This window comes from Melanotaenia boesemani, chromosome 16, assembly GCF_017639745.1.
Source record: "Melanotaenia boesemani isolate fMelBoe1 chromosome 16, fMelBoe1.pri, whole genome shotgun sequence".
Taxonomy (NCBI): domain Eukaryota; kingdom Metazoa; phylum Chordata; class Actinopteri; order Atheriniformes; family Melanotaeniidae; genus Melanotaenia; species Melanotaenia boesemani.
The window spans coordinates 13828625-13844318 of NC_055697.1; the positions used below are offsets into that span (position 1 = coordinate 13828625).

General features: G+C 36.1%; 1 protein-coding gene across 1 annotated transcript in view; it reads left to right on the top strand.

Moving 5' to 3' along the window:
- Window positions 1-15694, top strand: part of LOC121655555 (collagen alpha-1(XIX) chain) — a 116697-nt gene that overhangs the window by 69876 nt on the left and 31127 nt on the right. The window contains exons 20-27 of the mRNA XM_042010300.1: window positions 3322-3360; window positions 3492-3536; window positions 5669-5704; window positions 6136-6180; window positions 7425-7478; window positions 7963-8007; window positions 9517-9597; window positions 11165-11206. Of these exons, the coding sequence (XP_041866234.1) occupies window positions 3322-3360; window positions 3492-3536; window positions 5669-5704; window positions 6136-6180; window positions 7425-7478; window positions 7963-8007; window positions 9517-9597; window positions 11165-11206 (387 nt within the window). The remainder of the gene's footprint in view (window positions 1-3321; window positions 3361-3491; window positions 3537-5668; window positions 5705-6135; window positions 6181-7424; window positions 7479-7962; window positions 8008-9516; window positions 9598-11164; window positions 11207-15694) is intronic.

Sequence of the window (15694 nt, forward strand, 5' to 3'; positions counted from 1 at the left end):
CATTGTGATTCATATGGAAATTAGACAGCTTAATTATGGATTGAACACATATCAATTACATTCTACTGGTTTCGCTGGTTTCAAAGCAACAAAAATCTACTCATTGAATAAGACTTCTTATCAGTGCAGGATGCTTTTAAAAGCTATTGAAAACATGAGGATCTTTCTCATAAATTGCAGCTGAATAATTTTTGCTCTCACCTAAATTTCATTTGTCCTAGAGCAGAAGGAACTTTCTAATCAAAACTGAAACACCCAGTTGTGTTACTTGTTGTGAAGAGAGAGATGTGGGCCTCCCTAGATATACGAGTTTCTGTATGTTCTGTATACTATAGCATACAGTCGAGGGGGAAAACATTAGTCATTTGATAAATGAGGCTGTTTGAATATTTAGTACCAGTCTCTGTCTGCGCGCTCTGCCTTCCCATGGCAGATAATTTTGGCAGTTAAGCATTGATTTCCCTTACACAGCAGAAGCAGGGGTTCAGATCATTACCCTCCCTTCATAAACCTTCTTGTGCTTCTGTTTATTAGTGACAAGGAGGGGCAGCGGACTCCCAGGCATGCACGGCCATCACGTCTCCCAAAGCCCTTAAAAGGGGTAAAATGGCCTTTTTTTGGTCAGTCTGTTCTGTTTTTATGGCCCCTTTGCTTTACAATGACGCTTTATAATCTGTAAAACCAAATTTGTTATGCCAAGTTCTGTTGAAGAAATGGTTGTGGTGCAGTATTTTACAGCGCTTGAGAAAACTGGTGGGAATCGGTCATATACTGAAGGTACTGAGACACTGCTTCATATCTGTGTAAAAAAACATTCACAACAGGCTTACTCACTTTGACCACTGCTGCTGAAGACAGGCTACTTCATGCAGGGTTTATAGAGCCTGTGATCAGAGAAACAATCTCAAAGGGCTCACAGATCTACTTTAATCAGAAAACAAGGACACCTGCACAAACAAGAAAAAAATTACTTTGGGAACTAGAATCACAATATGGTCATAGTGGATAGCAGTGAAGTTTCCCCACATGGATAAGACTTCAAGTCCTGGGCTTGCTTCTGTACCAAATCACTTCTTTCTGCAAGTCTGAACTGGTTAAAAGTGCAGAAAGGGATGACATGCATGGTAAAACAACACAAAGGACTTAAGTATATGCAAATCCACTGAGTTTTAAACATTAGATCCTCTTTTAAACCTTTTGCATCTCAAACCCAGATTGTATTTGTATGTGTATGTGATGCGTGTGTTAATATCTCTGTCAGCATAGAAATGTGATTGTGAGTCCAACAGCTGCTCACAACTGTTTCCCTTCACCCATGACCATAGCTACCAATGAGGACACCTAGGTCTGGACCTCTGTATTTTTTATCTGTGTATGTAATAAAATTAATTAGTCAGTTTATTTTTAAAGTACATTTAAAACGACCATGATTGACCAAAGTGCTATACATAGCATGACACACAGTAAAAGTTAAATAAAAAAAATGCTTTTGAGCCACGTGCTCGTCTGAGACGACTAATCAGTAGTCATGTGCAGATCGATATTAAAACAGTATATCCTCCTATGCCAACTATTTATTTTCTTGAATGGATTTTCTTACAAAATCTCATTTTAATATTAATTATTATCAGTAACATGAACACAGTGGAAAGTATCCAAACTATCAGGATAGGTAGGAACTACTTTTTCTCCTGCCTGCCCTGGTCATTATGCAAAATAAGTCACAGCGTAGCATCACAGCAGTGCACCGCTCACTCACTGGTCAGTGGTCCCTCAGTCCGAGATGCTGTCATGGGTGGAGATATTTCAGCTCTGATATGATGTGTGGGAAGACCACAAACCTCCTTAAACATCTGACACTGAATCATAGCTCATAAGCATGAGGTTATGGTGATCTAAAGAGAAAGAGAGAAGGACAGGTGCTGTTAGGGCCAGCAGACACCACTCAGAGAGCGACATCCTTTGGTACTGCAGCAGATAGTCCTCTATCAGGTACTACTTAGGTGTACTATTCAGATGAAGTGGGAGAAAATGTTGGAGATGTTGGAGACATGTAGCAACGTCACTGAATTTCGAGGAAGTGATTTAACATCTGTCTGCTAGATTTAGGTTTTTCTTGGCTGGTGTTCAAAAAACAGGAGTTCCCTGCTATCTTAAAACTCAGGCATCCATGTTTGTTCGATTGTGCAGTAATAAATATGATTATGAAATAAGTCAGTGCTACAAGAAAAGGCTGCATGAGCTCAGCTTTGAGTAATGTGTTTGTCCCTGAGGTCATCTCACATCAATTCAACAAGCCCAGATATAGTCAGCTTCAAAACAATGAATCCAGTTTGTTTTGACTGATGGTTAACTGGAGTTTTTTAAATGTGAGGATAAATAGATAGCTGAGGTGTATCTCCCTGTGTTGTTCAAAACAAAAAAAACTGACTGGTCTCATTTGATTCAGTGTAGACTGACAACAGAAAGATGTTATTACAGAGGTGTTTTTCTATAGACTTGCTTTAACATCAAAGAATACAGTAGAATTGCAGCCTCTGTATTTGTGTCTTACTGAATTAAACAAAATTTCTTTATATTTGTGTAATTTTATTAAAAAAAATGTTCCAAAAGGTCTAATGTTAAATTAATTATGCATAAAGACAAACAAAGGCAGCGTAGATAACTTTAATATAAATATTTTTATACACTTTGGCATGGCAGGAGAAACAGGTGAGGAGACAGGAAGTACAGAGGGAAGAAGAGAGCAAAAAGAAGAGCACAGAAAGGATGGAAAGCAGAGACAAGAGGAGCTGTGAATTGCTAGTGTAAAAAAAAAAAAAAAAATCCACAAGACAACTGCAATCTTGATCTTGTGCTTAGTCAGTCATGATGACGGCAGTTTGGCCATTAAATGAGCAGTGAAGCGCCAACAGATGGGACTCTGATTTGCCTTGATGCATTTTTATATTAGCTATGTATGAGGTTTCTACGAGGTGATATGTGATGTTTATCTTGTTCAAAGACAGGCTTGAGGAAGAACAAACCTTGTAGAAATACTTATAATTGCTGCTTTAATATGTTGCACCAAGTGGCGCTTCTTTTCTATCATTTCATCATGTCTTCTCAGCTGTACTGTCGCCCCTCCAGGATATTCGCTTCTCTTAAAATGCAGATTTTATGTTTTCTAGTCACATCTAGGTTTGTGGAGTCATGCTGGGCACATTTATTTGTGAATCTTGAAGATGCTTAGTTTATTTGCCCCTTTTTAATGTTTACTTGCAGTAATTGCTGGATCAGTGGAGACTATTTACACAACGCTGTTTCTTTCATTACCTCCAGGTGATGACAGCTCATGGATTAAGACAGCTCTCCGAAACTGTAAGCAGCTGTTTATATCATTATATGTTAAATGTTTATGTATGGCATCTTATTGTCAGTTGTTCCCTCTTCAAGTTGCAGCCAAAGTGCTCTACAGTGAGATTTTGGTGTGTTCTGTTTTTCGTTTTAAGGATGAAATGAAGGAAAGAACCCAAAAGGGTGAAAAGGGAGACGGGGTAAGTATTTCTTCTCATTAATGAAACTCTGTTTTTAGTTTTCAGACACTGCATTCAACATCACAGTGTGAATAATGTTTCCCATTTCTTATATAATGTCAACAAAGGCAGCACTGACATGTGATTTTGAAATAACAATTGATCACCTGCTGTTCAGAGAGAAAGTTTTATTTCATACTTGCTCTCCGTATAGAAGCACAAAGTGAGTCATGGAATAATCCAGTACACAGTCATTGTTTGAATCTCAAAACTAGAGATATAGCTACCTCAGGCCAGCAGAGTATAAAAGCCTCTGAAGCAGCTATTGACCAGACATCAGAAGCATCCACATACAGTCCATACAATACATTTTAAACTGATTCTTCTCTGTTGCTGTTGTTAAGGCTTTGTGTGTGAACACAATTAGAGGTAGCATTCAAAAGGCTTTGTTTGGGATTGACTTTATTACACATAATGGCCAAACTGCTAAAAAAAGATGTGTGATTTTCAGTTAGTTGAAGTACAGATGAGCTCACAAGTGACTCAGAGATTGGGATTCAAGAGCAAAGAGTTGCCATCTATAGAAGTTGACCAAGGTGATAATGATACTGGAATACAAAGAAATGCATCCAAGATAAAAGGTTGTACACAATAAACAAGAAAAAAGCAGATAAACTGGTACACTGATAAGCAAGTCTCTTTGGTGGCTTTTGTGTGGTAAAGAAAACCCCTCATGTGACTGCACTGCAAGTAAAGGTTATTTGTCACAGTGCAGTGTACTAGTTGCTCTTGTCAGTGATCAAGGCAAGAACTCATTACCAAAACCTCAGCGCTTTTGCCAACATATGCAAATCACTGTTATGCCTAAAAAGTGGAAAGGCCAGGGTGCCATTCACAAAAATGTACAAAAAGAAACCAGTTAAGTTCTGCAACAAAGTTGTGCAGATTGATGATGCAAAACTTCAATTACAATTATAAGGAAAATGAACAATCTGGAAAAATTCAATCGATTCTGCCCCAATACAGTTTATGTTGTGCTTCTGAAGAAAGAAAATGAATATTAAAGTACACAGTAGCCATTTTCTGTGAGTATTTCAGTATAGTATATATGAGCAGATTTCAGTATAGTATGTGAGAGGTTTTACTATAATGTGTCTGTGGAGGGTAATTCTGAATAATGTCTCAAACGGCCCCTCATCATTTTCTGTGCTCAGATTTAAACAGATGCTTAAAAAAAGAAAACCGCATTTTATTATCCAGAAGGAATCACAGTTTGACTTTAAAAATATGATCCAAATGCAGGACAACAGAGATAGAGGTGTTCAATAAAAAAAATCCAAACCTTTTTAAAGTCAGTGGCCAAACACTTCAAAGGCAGGTGGCGGTCCAAATGGGACAAATGGTATGCTAAATGGCAAAAAAAAAGAGAAAGAGAGAACAGCACAGGTTAAAAAAAAAAAAAAACTAGGATCAGGCGCAAAGATAGTGATCAAGAAGCAAGGTAATAAATAGCAAAACACCCAGAATATGAAGAAAACCCAGATGATCTGTTAGGAAAACAAAGTAAAAAAAAAAAAAAAAAAAAGCAAAAGAAACACAAGCATATAGGGATAAATGGTTCACAATGAGAAGACGTGATCAAATCAGCCCCAAACACTTAAAACAGAAGAACAAAACCAAAACATATGAGAAGAGATTTAATTATCCTACTCTCATTGTGCCTCTTTCCAATTACTGTCAAATTTCTAAACTAGGCTACTATATGTAGACTACCTTAATGTTCTCTTTCTCTCAAACAGTTTCATCATCATTGTACATAAGATTTACGTTGTGTACAATCGGCAAATGACAGAAGGTTTCCTGTGGTACGCTGGGCTTCCAAACCAAACATACAGCCTATTAAGAGTAAATATTGTGAAGTAGGAGCAAACCATATCTCAGTGGAATTTTCTATAGTTTGCATTTTGATTTTAATCACATTCTCAGTACATACTTCTGTTTTTAAACCTCACATAACATAAAGACTAACTTAGTGAAACTCAGAGGGATTATTTTTTTAAAATCCATGAGAAAAATCGCCTGCTTGACTATTTTCTTAATGTCCATCTTGACAGTGGATGCTTTGCTATTGCCTTTATTTTCTCTGTCTGCAGGGTGAGAGAGGAGTTCCCGGACCACCAGGCTTCAAGGTGACTTAGTGAAGATGACGACTATGGCATGTCACTAAAACTTGAACATTGATATCTACTGCCAACAAAATATGTATCCAAAGTGTTTTAAGTCCATAAAGAATCACTTTGTAGTCTCCTAAAGCATCTATGCCACTGTGTGAACAGGTTATGGCTGATGGAGTTTACAGATAGCTGATCAAAGTAATTTTTCTTTAAAGATTAGCCATAATAGGGTCAGAGCATGTACTGTAATTCATCTCCAGCTAACATGAACTGTTATTTATGCCTCTCCAAGCCACTGGAAACTGAGTGAACAAAAGTTCGGTGTTTGATTTATAAAGAAATCAGCTAAGGATTAAGTCTGTTTCTCAGCATGTACACAAATGTTTTTTCTTGCACTTTTCCTCTGTCCCTCTACCTTCTGATCACCCCTTCTGGTGATGTAACAGGGAAGCATAGGTCCACCAGGACTGAAGGGAGATCAAGGACCAGAGGTGAGCATAGCATAGCTTTTATTGTAAAGGTTTTTGTTTCCATTGGTGAACTTCATGTGAGGAGTCAGGCGTGCTGTGAAAAGAACTAAATCAGCAAAATGTATGATTGCTTTATCCTGCTAAATATAAGTTAAGAGAATACCTATTTACAGAGACTGCATGTGAAACAGCTGTGGTACAACATACTTAAGGCCACTGTGTCATTGGTAAAGCCAAAGTAAAAACGTAACTTTTGCAGCCAGTCATTATCAGTTACCAATGGCAAACCCATTATATTACAAAAACACAATTTCTATTAGTTCTAAGGTTTAACATATAAAGAAATGAAAAAAAAATCTTTCCCTACTAAGTATCAGAACTTTGAAAGTATAACCTCTGATGATTACAACACAGAACAATAATGCAGAAGTAGTGTGTGAAAATACTACATGAGATTCTGTAGCTTGTAAAACCAAATTTAGTTGCAAAACCTTGGAAGTTATCATTTTCTACATGATGTCATATTTTTGTGGAGGAATTTTTGCCAACTCTTCTTCACAAAGTTGCTTTATTTCTTCGGTTCATTAGTTTTGCAGAGGTCAATAAAAGTCCCATCACAGTATTTTAAGCAGATTGAGGTCTGGACATTGGCTGGGTCATTGGAACATTTTTTTTTTTTTTTTTTTTTTTCAGCCATTCTGTTGTAATTTGCTGCTGTCCTTGCAATCATTATCCTTTAGCTGTTGGACAGATGGCCTCACATTTGACTTTTGAAAATTGTGCCTTGCAATATCTCATGGTTGTTTTTCATCAAACATCAGGCTATTTATTCATTATGGCCAAACATTTTTTTTTTTTAGGAAAAACTTTGCAAACCTAAGCCATATTGTCCTTATTTTTAGTTAAAATATGCTTTCTCCTGGCAACCCTTACAAACTATTCAAATGTGTTCAGTCTTTATATTTACCATGCTAATTGAGGCCAGTCGAGTCTGAAATGTAGCTCTTGGGTTTTTTTTTTGGGTTTTTTTTTTTGTAGTTAATGAGTGTGCAAGGTCTAATGTAAGAGTGAAGTTGCTGGGATGTCCTCTCCTGGAAAGATTGACAGTCGTATTGAGTGTTTTCCTCTTTTTTATTTTATTTTATTTTACTTTATTTTATTTTATTTTATTTTTCTTAAATTGCTGTATTAAGAAATGTACTCTGAGAAGTCACTGTGTTCAAGCCTGGCCATAAACTATAGATTTTTCTTGGTGTTTTTCTCAGGGGACGCAAGGCCGGCCTGGACCCATTGGACTCCCAGGACTTCCAGGTGAACCAGTAAGTACACTGATATTAATCACCAGCAGTTCATGTCAAGCCTTCCTTGCCCTCAATTACCTAATTTGTAACCTTACCATTTTCTTTACTCTCCTAACTCAGCCTGCCATAGAAAAAAAAAGAAAAAAACAGATAAACTTCAACAGGCAGAGACAGAGAAGAAGTCAATAAAAAAAAGTCCAGAATTTTTACACAGACGATCAGTAATCAAATTTAAGAATTAATTAGTGGAAAGAGGCAAATCTAAGCACTTTATGCCAGGAACGAAGGCAGCAGCCCAATCTGTTCTGTGCACCTGCTTCGGTAATGAGCATCTGTCTTTATTCAAAAGCGGGGAGGGAAAAGAGGCATTTCATAAATCCTGGCTAAGGGAAGTTTTGTTGGAGCACAGCAGCCCGCTGAAGCAGTGAGGAGGAGGAGATTAATGTGTGCGAGAAGATGAAGGCCTGGTGATAGATGTGCCTCTTTTTACCACTATTTACAGGGCTCACCAGGGGTGCCTGGGAGAGATGGCCTGAGAGGAGAAAAGGCAAGTAAACTTCAAATCAAGTTCTCACCACAAAGACAAATATGAACATAGGAGATTTTATCACAGGTTGAACATGCTAAATAACTTGTGAGGATTACTCAGGCTTTATGCCATCCTCAATCATGCTCTAACTTTGTGTTCTCGTTTTAGATGCTATTGACAACTCTGTTATTTGTAGTACACAAATTATGTTTCTGCAGAAGGACTCCATATACTGTGCAGAGTGGCAAAGTAGAGAAGTGGAAAAGGATGTATTTGAAATGCACATTCAGTTGGCTCCATTACTTCTCAGAAAAAAAAGGAATTTATTTTATTCTATTCATCCTCTAGAGTCACTCTGTTTTACTCTTGGATTGAGAATAACCCAAAACTGCTAAGGCCTCTTACCATCTCACAAAATGTTTAAGCTTCCTGTATTTATTCAATAATCCTGCTTTGTCTTACTTGTTAATCTGATCTTAAATATATTCCAAGAGGCCGCATTGTATGAACATTTATGAGATACCCTCCTAAATAAATTGATAAAGACAAGCAACCTCTGTGCCCTAAATACAAAGCAGGGCTAGCAGATAGCTTTGCTTAGCATAAAAACCTAACAGCCTTTATAAAACACATTCAGAAAGGTAATTTTCTGAAACAATACATTGCAGTTGAACTCGGCTTTATGTGCTAAACTGCTCATAGATAGAAGATATTAATGCTTTCGACTACACTATATCATACCATGACTGCTACAACAGTCATGCTAACAGCAGCATGCTAACATACACTTTAATTAAAAACAAAAATTTGGACTCACTTACCCATTAAATGTCCATTCACTATTTTCTTTACTATATTAACATAATGGCTTTAATCATTACCTATGCAAAGCAAGTTCCGGTTTAAGAATTTGGCAATGTTGTGAACTTTTGCAAGCATTTTTAATAAACAAAAGTCTCTTGTAAAATGGAATTTGGAAAACTGAAAACACAATAATGTTTCAGAAAGTGAAAAAGTTCACCAAACTTAATACAACTCCTAGTATTAATGTTTTTTGTTCAGTTTTAATTTCTTTTTTGGTGTTATATTTTTTGTTTTTGTTGTCTGCTACAAAAAGTTTTTTTTTTAAATTTTGCTCTGTTTTTTTTATGTTGTTGGTTTCTGACCATACGAATGAGGTCATGATGTCATGCATGCCATGAAGCATTAAGTGACTGAACTAGGATCAAAGCAACCACATGTACTAAAGATTCAAAATAAATAATGAGACAAAAAAGGAAAAATAACCAAAGATGACCATAAAGAGAAGGATAATGATATAAAGCATTTGCAGCTGAGCTCCCATTATGTGGGCATTTTTCAAAATTGCGTCTGCTCCTACTACGTGCCCCCTCACATCCTCCCTCTTTTCCCAACCCCACTCCCCTGACTCACTCTTCATAATCTTTATATGTGCAATACAGCACCTCCTTTTGTCATTTTGTCCATGAACACATTTCTGAACACTGCCTGTACACATGCCTGTAGGGGGACTCTGGAGGAGTGGTTGGACCCCAGGGACCTCCTGGTCCTAAGGGCGAGCCTGGAGAACCTGGTGGTGGATATATGGTAGGTATCATATCTGTCACAGGACAAAAAAATAATGTGTAGAGTGTAGAAGAGGATTCAGCAACAGGATCGTCTGCAAATAGAACAGCAGGATAAACATAGCTCCTCCAACTGTGTAGATGTCGTGACATGAAGGGTGTACTGGAGAAGAAATCCAGCTGTGGACTTAACATTTGGGAGACATGTACAGTGACAACTGAGCCCACTAGCCTACCAGAGCATGAAAGCAGCATGCAGTCACAGAGGGTCAGCAAAGCAACAGCTAGTCTAAAACATCACCTGCCCATTGAACCTGCATCCCACCAGGATTTGTCCCAGCTTGTCCTATGGCCATTACACCACTGCATGACATTAGAGAGATGCAATGTCATTAAGCAATCCATCCTTTGGATAACTCCAGCCAAGGTAATCACCTATCCTCCCATTTTGGAGCTTATAGCTGTTGAAGCACTTTCTTTTATGGATATGGCTTTGCATACAGAAGTACCTCAGTCCTGGTTGATGGCACTCACACACTCAATCTTTGGTAATGCTTTTGAAGCTATCATGTTTGTGTTTGGAAACACACAACTGAACATTAAGCCCTAACAGCAGCCCCACTACTCAAGCAAGAAACACTATAAGCAGGGTAATGAGAGAAAAATTGCAGGAATATTTAACCCTCTTTAAGACTTTACAGCACTTAGAAAATTGGAAAAGGATTAGAAAAGATAATTATATCTGTGGGTTGACATAATTTAACTTTTCTTATGTATAATAAGTAAACAAACTTGAGAAAAAAATAGCTTTCCCCTGTAGCACTTTCACAAATGTTCCTGTAAGGAGGCAGTGGAAGGAAAACTGATTCTTAACATTTAAGGAAAATGAGCAGTAAAATCTAAATTAATGTTACTTAATTCAAATGAAAAATTATGAGCTTACTTTTTTCCTTGTGTCAGGATTTCCAAAGATTAGCAACCACTTCTCTCATATGGCATACAAGATATTTACATAATGACAGATATTTTATTTTATGGTGCAAATGCAAAACTGTTGGATTTATTTTTTTTTCCAACAAAATGCAATCATTGTACTGCATTTGTCTCAAAAAAACCAAAAACTCTGCACTTTGCAAACTTTCCTGTTTTATGTTTGACTGAACTGGTACATTTCCTTCCAGTGCTGCAGAATTGCTGTGTTAGTCCAAATCCAACTTCTGCACATCTAATTTACATTGTGCAATGTAGGACTTGTAACACTAATACATGCTGACCACAGAAATCAATGTCTCATCTGGATTGCACAGTAAATAATGCTTACCCTAGCCTCAGCTCCAATCAAGGTTTTGTTCTATGTGGTATGGCATTATCGCTGTGCCTCTTCACATTGAAGCTAATAAAACCATACTGAACATGAACTCATAATACATCACCTTGTTCACTTCATGCTGTGATTTGAAGATCTTGTACACTTTCCCGAGTCCTGTTTTAATTACAAAACATTTTAGAAGCTGCATCAAATATGTCACTGTGAATTGCTCATGAATGTGCAGTGACTTTCTATTCTGTCTCTTTTTGTTGTTTTGTAGAGTGATGGGACGTCTCTAACTCGAGGGTCCCGTGGACCTAAGGTAAGAGTAGTTGTGGTGATTAAACATGAACCACTGTGGCAAACAAAATTAAAACCACTCATTAGCACTGCATGCTTAATTCTAATGCATTCATTTGCACTGATCTATATTATATTTTCGTCACTAGTCATTATGTAAAAGTAGATCATGTTAGCCTACAGTAATATTTACGCTTTTGATTATTTTTTTTTAATTAGTATTTGTGACTTGTTTATAGTCAAACATTTGAATTCTTTTATGTGTCCACACAGAACTTTCACCAAAGTGACAGTCCAAGTGTGGAAACACTCATCTACATTTCCATAATTATATATTTGGATCCAGGGAATCACTGCAGTTTTCTAGTGTTGCTTAAAACCAGACTCTGCTTCCAAACTTCAAGTTTCTAAAATGCAACAAAAATTAAAATCTGTCATGTGAACCTTTATTTACCAGAAGTTCAATTTTTTGTGGTTATTTCCAGTTTTAATGTGGTCAGAAAATATAAACATGTCTAGATGTTAGTTTAATACTCAAAAAAAGTTGGGGAAGATGCATGTTTCTTGTGTACCGTCATTCCTTAATATTTTAATTATTTTGGCATCTGAGTTTCATGAGCGGAATCTGTGTCGGTTCAGCTGCTTAACAATCTGTGATCATCTTTGCCTGATTCTCCTCGTCATAATAAGTAAGAGTTAGGAGGCAGATCTGGACAGTAGTCACACTCGCTCTGTGTCTAAGAAGTCTTACTGTTGTAAGTCATGTGGAACATGGTCTGCTATTGTCCTGCTGAAATAACCACTTACCTCCTGAGAAGGACACTGCCTTGATGGTAGTACATGTAGAATGCGACATGTTTTTAATCAAAAGCAGCTGAAATGTGGAATCTGACTACATAAATCCTTTCTTTCTGTCTGTCTGGTGTGTTCTAAATTTTCCTGCCTTTCTTTCGTTGCCATTCTTACGTTATTTTGATGCGTTTCATGGCATCAAATTCTAGATATGTGCAGCTTTCCTAAGCAAATTTCATAAAGGACAGATGAGTTGGAAGGGAGCGACTAAATTTATTTATATACCAAATTAGAACATCTTTGACAATTAGACTGATGGGGTGTCATGCTGAGTCAGGCATTGATGAAGGTAGGGAGAGGACCTCGGAGACACTCCATGGATGAGCTGAGATATGAAGGCAGGGAATTCCTATAGCAGGGCCCCATGGGTACCAGATGGAGGTGGGAATTCTTAACATCAGGAAATGAGAGCTGCTGGGGAGAAAGTGATCTTAGCTGGAATTTTATAAAAGTTAAATCAAAAGCTGGTCAGTAAAGACACTAAAAACATTTTCTTTGTATTTGTTTGTTTGTTTGCTTTATAAAAAAAAAGCAATAAAATTAGCAAATTATGCTTTTAGGTTTTTTGTGTTTCAGAAAACATCAACATTTCTGGGATATGTTCTGTCTTTGGAAAGTAGGTGGTTGTAAACAAAATAAATGGAGAAGAAGATCAGTTCATTTATTGGAATTAAGAGGAAATTAACTGTGTATGAGTTCATATATGTATGTGATTTATAATCATTGTTAGAATAACTTTAAATTACAGGGTTTGTTAGTACAGTTGAAAATTTACGCAATGTAATCTAATGTCTAATGTCCCATAGACATGCATAATTAAGTTAATATTTTTAATAAATATTTTCAATACTGTTGCTGTAATATGTAATAAATATGATAAGATACAGCAATAGTTTAAATATATTCATCATATTTATAAAATATTTAAAATTTAATGTGTGGGAGTAGTTAGTCATTAACTTTTCTCTTGAACAATAATAATCAGAATACATTGGGCCTCATTCACCAACAGTTCTTCCAAAAAAAATGTGTTCTTATGTCCTACTCACTATCTTTTCATTAAGATTTTAGCAATCACAAAAATCTCAATTTTTTTAGATTTGTTCTGAGCTAAGAAAAAACTCAACGAACACTTGAGAGTACGTTTACGAACATTTAAAAGCTGACATGACAAATCAGTGTTTGTGTTGTCTTCTGCTGTTTAATTTATTACAATTTATTTATTTTATTTCAAAATAAATACTAAGATATTGGAGATAACAAATTAATTTCATCAGAGGTACCTCTAGTTTCATTAGTGGCCACATTTTAAAAAGATGCTATAGGAGGTGGTAGTTTGCTTTACTTGCTGTAGAAGGTACAGTGGGCTATGTAAGTAAAATATACACAATGGTGTACCTCATCCCCCTTTAGCCACGACACCAGAAGAATGTGTGTCCTGATGGTCATGGGACCAGACTGCAGGCTGCTGTCCAAGTTCAGGAGCAATTAATTACCTGCTTTTATGTCATTTAAGGCTATGAGGACACATATGACTGTTAGAAAATTTTTAGAAAGGGCATTTTGCATAATATAGGATCTTTAAGAAGATTTTTGAAAGAAATTTTTGGTGAATGAGACCCATTCAATTGAATGCAACAATTTATCCACTTACTTTTAGCCTTGTCACTACTTTTGGCTGATATTTTATATACTTATTATATTATATATACTGTAGAGATGCAGTCATGTGGAAAACAAAGTACATCCCATGAAAATGGATGAATTTTCTGACATACCTGGACAAGCACATGTTTCATCCTTTTAAAAACTTACCTACAGATAAAAGCAGCATATTAAAAAACACTTAAAGGATTATTGAATTCAGTGTATTGCACTGAATGTATTATTCTTCAGTTAAAATATACAGAAGCTGTGGAAGCCAGGTTATAGCATAAATAACCTCTTATAAGCAATTTGCATAATCATGCACTAGTGTCTGACATTGGCTTGCTGAGATTTTCAATCCATGCAGGATTCTTTGTATTTTTTTTCTGGTGTAGGCTATTCCATCACTCTTAATTTAGCCTTTTTGAAGTACCCCTGGGGGGATTTTATGAGTGAACTGGGGATCATTACCTTGTTAAAAGGTCAACTTCCAGTTCAACTTTAGCTTTCAAACAGATGGCTTCACAGTCCTCAAACACCTTTTAATATGACAGAAATCACAGTGAGATCAATCCCTGCTAGCTGCCCAGTCCCTTAGGCACCACATCATTTTTACATATGGTATGAGGTTCAAAATTACTAGACATAGTTCCCATACCACCACAAAACAAAAAAGCAAGAATAAACAAACTCACAAAGACAAATAAAACATTTAAAGGAAATCAGTATCCTTTTTATCAGCTGTAAGTAAGCTGTTTGGAGAAGCTACATGTGCTATTGTAGTTCAACAAACCAAGATACAGAATGTCCAGGATGTTACTTCAGTTCACATGAATGCTGGAGAAATTTAAATAAATTTGTCTGAGATCTGTTCGTTCAAAAATATCAGCTCTTAATATAAAACAAAATGCCATCTGGTTATTGTTTCACATGAGCACTGATGACTTTATATACAGTAAGTATTGTAAGTATTTTCAATAAGCCCAGAAATAAAATAAAATAAAACATTAATAACTAAATTTAGCAAAAAATAAATTAAAATACAATTTCTGCACCTTCTACACATTTCTACATTGACTGTACCTTAGCATCTCTAATGCTAAAAAATAAAAATAATGTTCTTACAAAGGGTCTTTAGTCGTGTCAGAACACCGTCTGCTTGTCTCTTCAGTCTGACTCATATCTCATCAAATCCTCTCCCCTGAAACCAGACAGAAGTCTGAGATAAGCAGGGGTAGAGGAAAAGACCTAGACAGATGAAGGTGTCATAAGAAGATGATAAAAATTGGACCAAAAAGAAGGAAAACATGAACTCTTTCTCCCAAATGGTGACCAAACCTCTGATGTCCACTGTTATTGTGGCTAGAATTAAATAGCCCATAAATTTATTTAAAATGCCCTGCACTTTGTCTTTGTATTTACTGGTAAATGTTAGTTTTTCTTTTTACTTTATATTTTTTAAACATTAAAGACCCCTCCATGTAGGCTGAATTAATAAAGTCTGTCTCGGGTTGTAGACACATAAACTTTGACACAGCAGTTAGTTACATGCAAATCATGGCAATTTGGAGGATAATCTGGTAGTCAATTGAAATTTATACCACTTGAATATTTTAAATAATTTGAAAATCTTATGAAAAGGCAGCCTCATGTAGTGTATTTATCTGTTCTTAATTTATCTTTTGTTAATTGTAAATTAAGCTTCTTATTTTCTGCTATGATGATGTTTGAGTGTCCTTGTAAAGCTCTTTGAATCACCCTGTCGTTACAAATAAACTTGCTATTTTTTCTGAAAACCTCAGAGAGCTCTGCAGAACCTTGACATGATGACACCAAACAATTTTTTTAACTAACAGAACCAGACTTTAGATGTCAGATGACATAGACTCCAGTTGAAACCACTAGAAATAAATCTGACAAATTGATTTTAAATAGTAAAAATTAGAAGGTGTAATTTAAAGGTTTGCTTTTTCAAAATCATAAAAAAAAAAGATTTTATGAAACGTGTTAT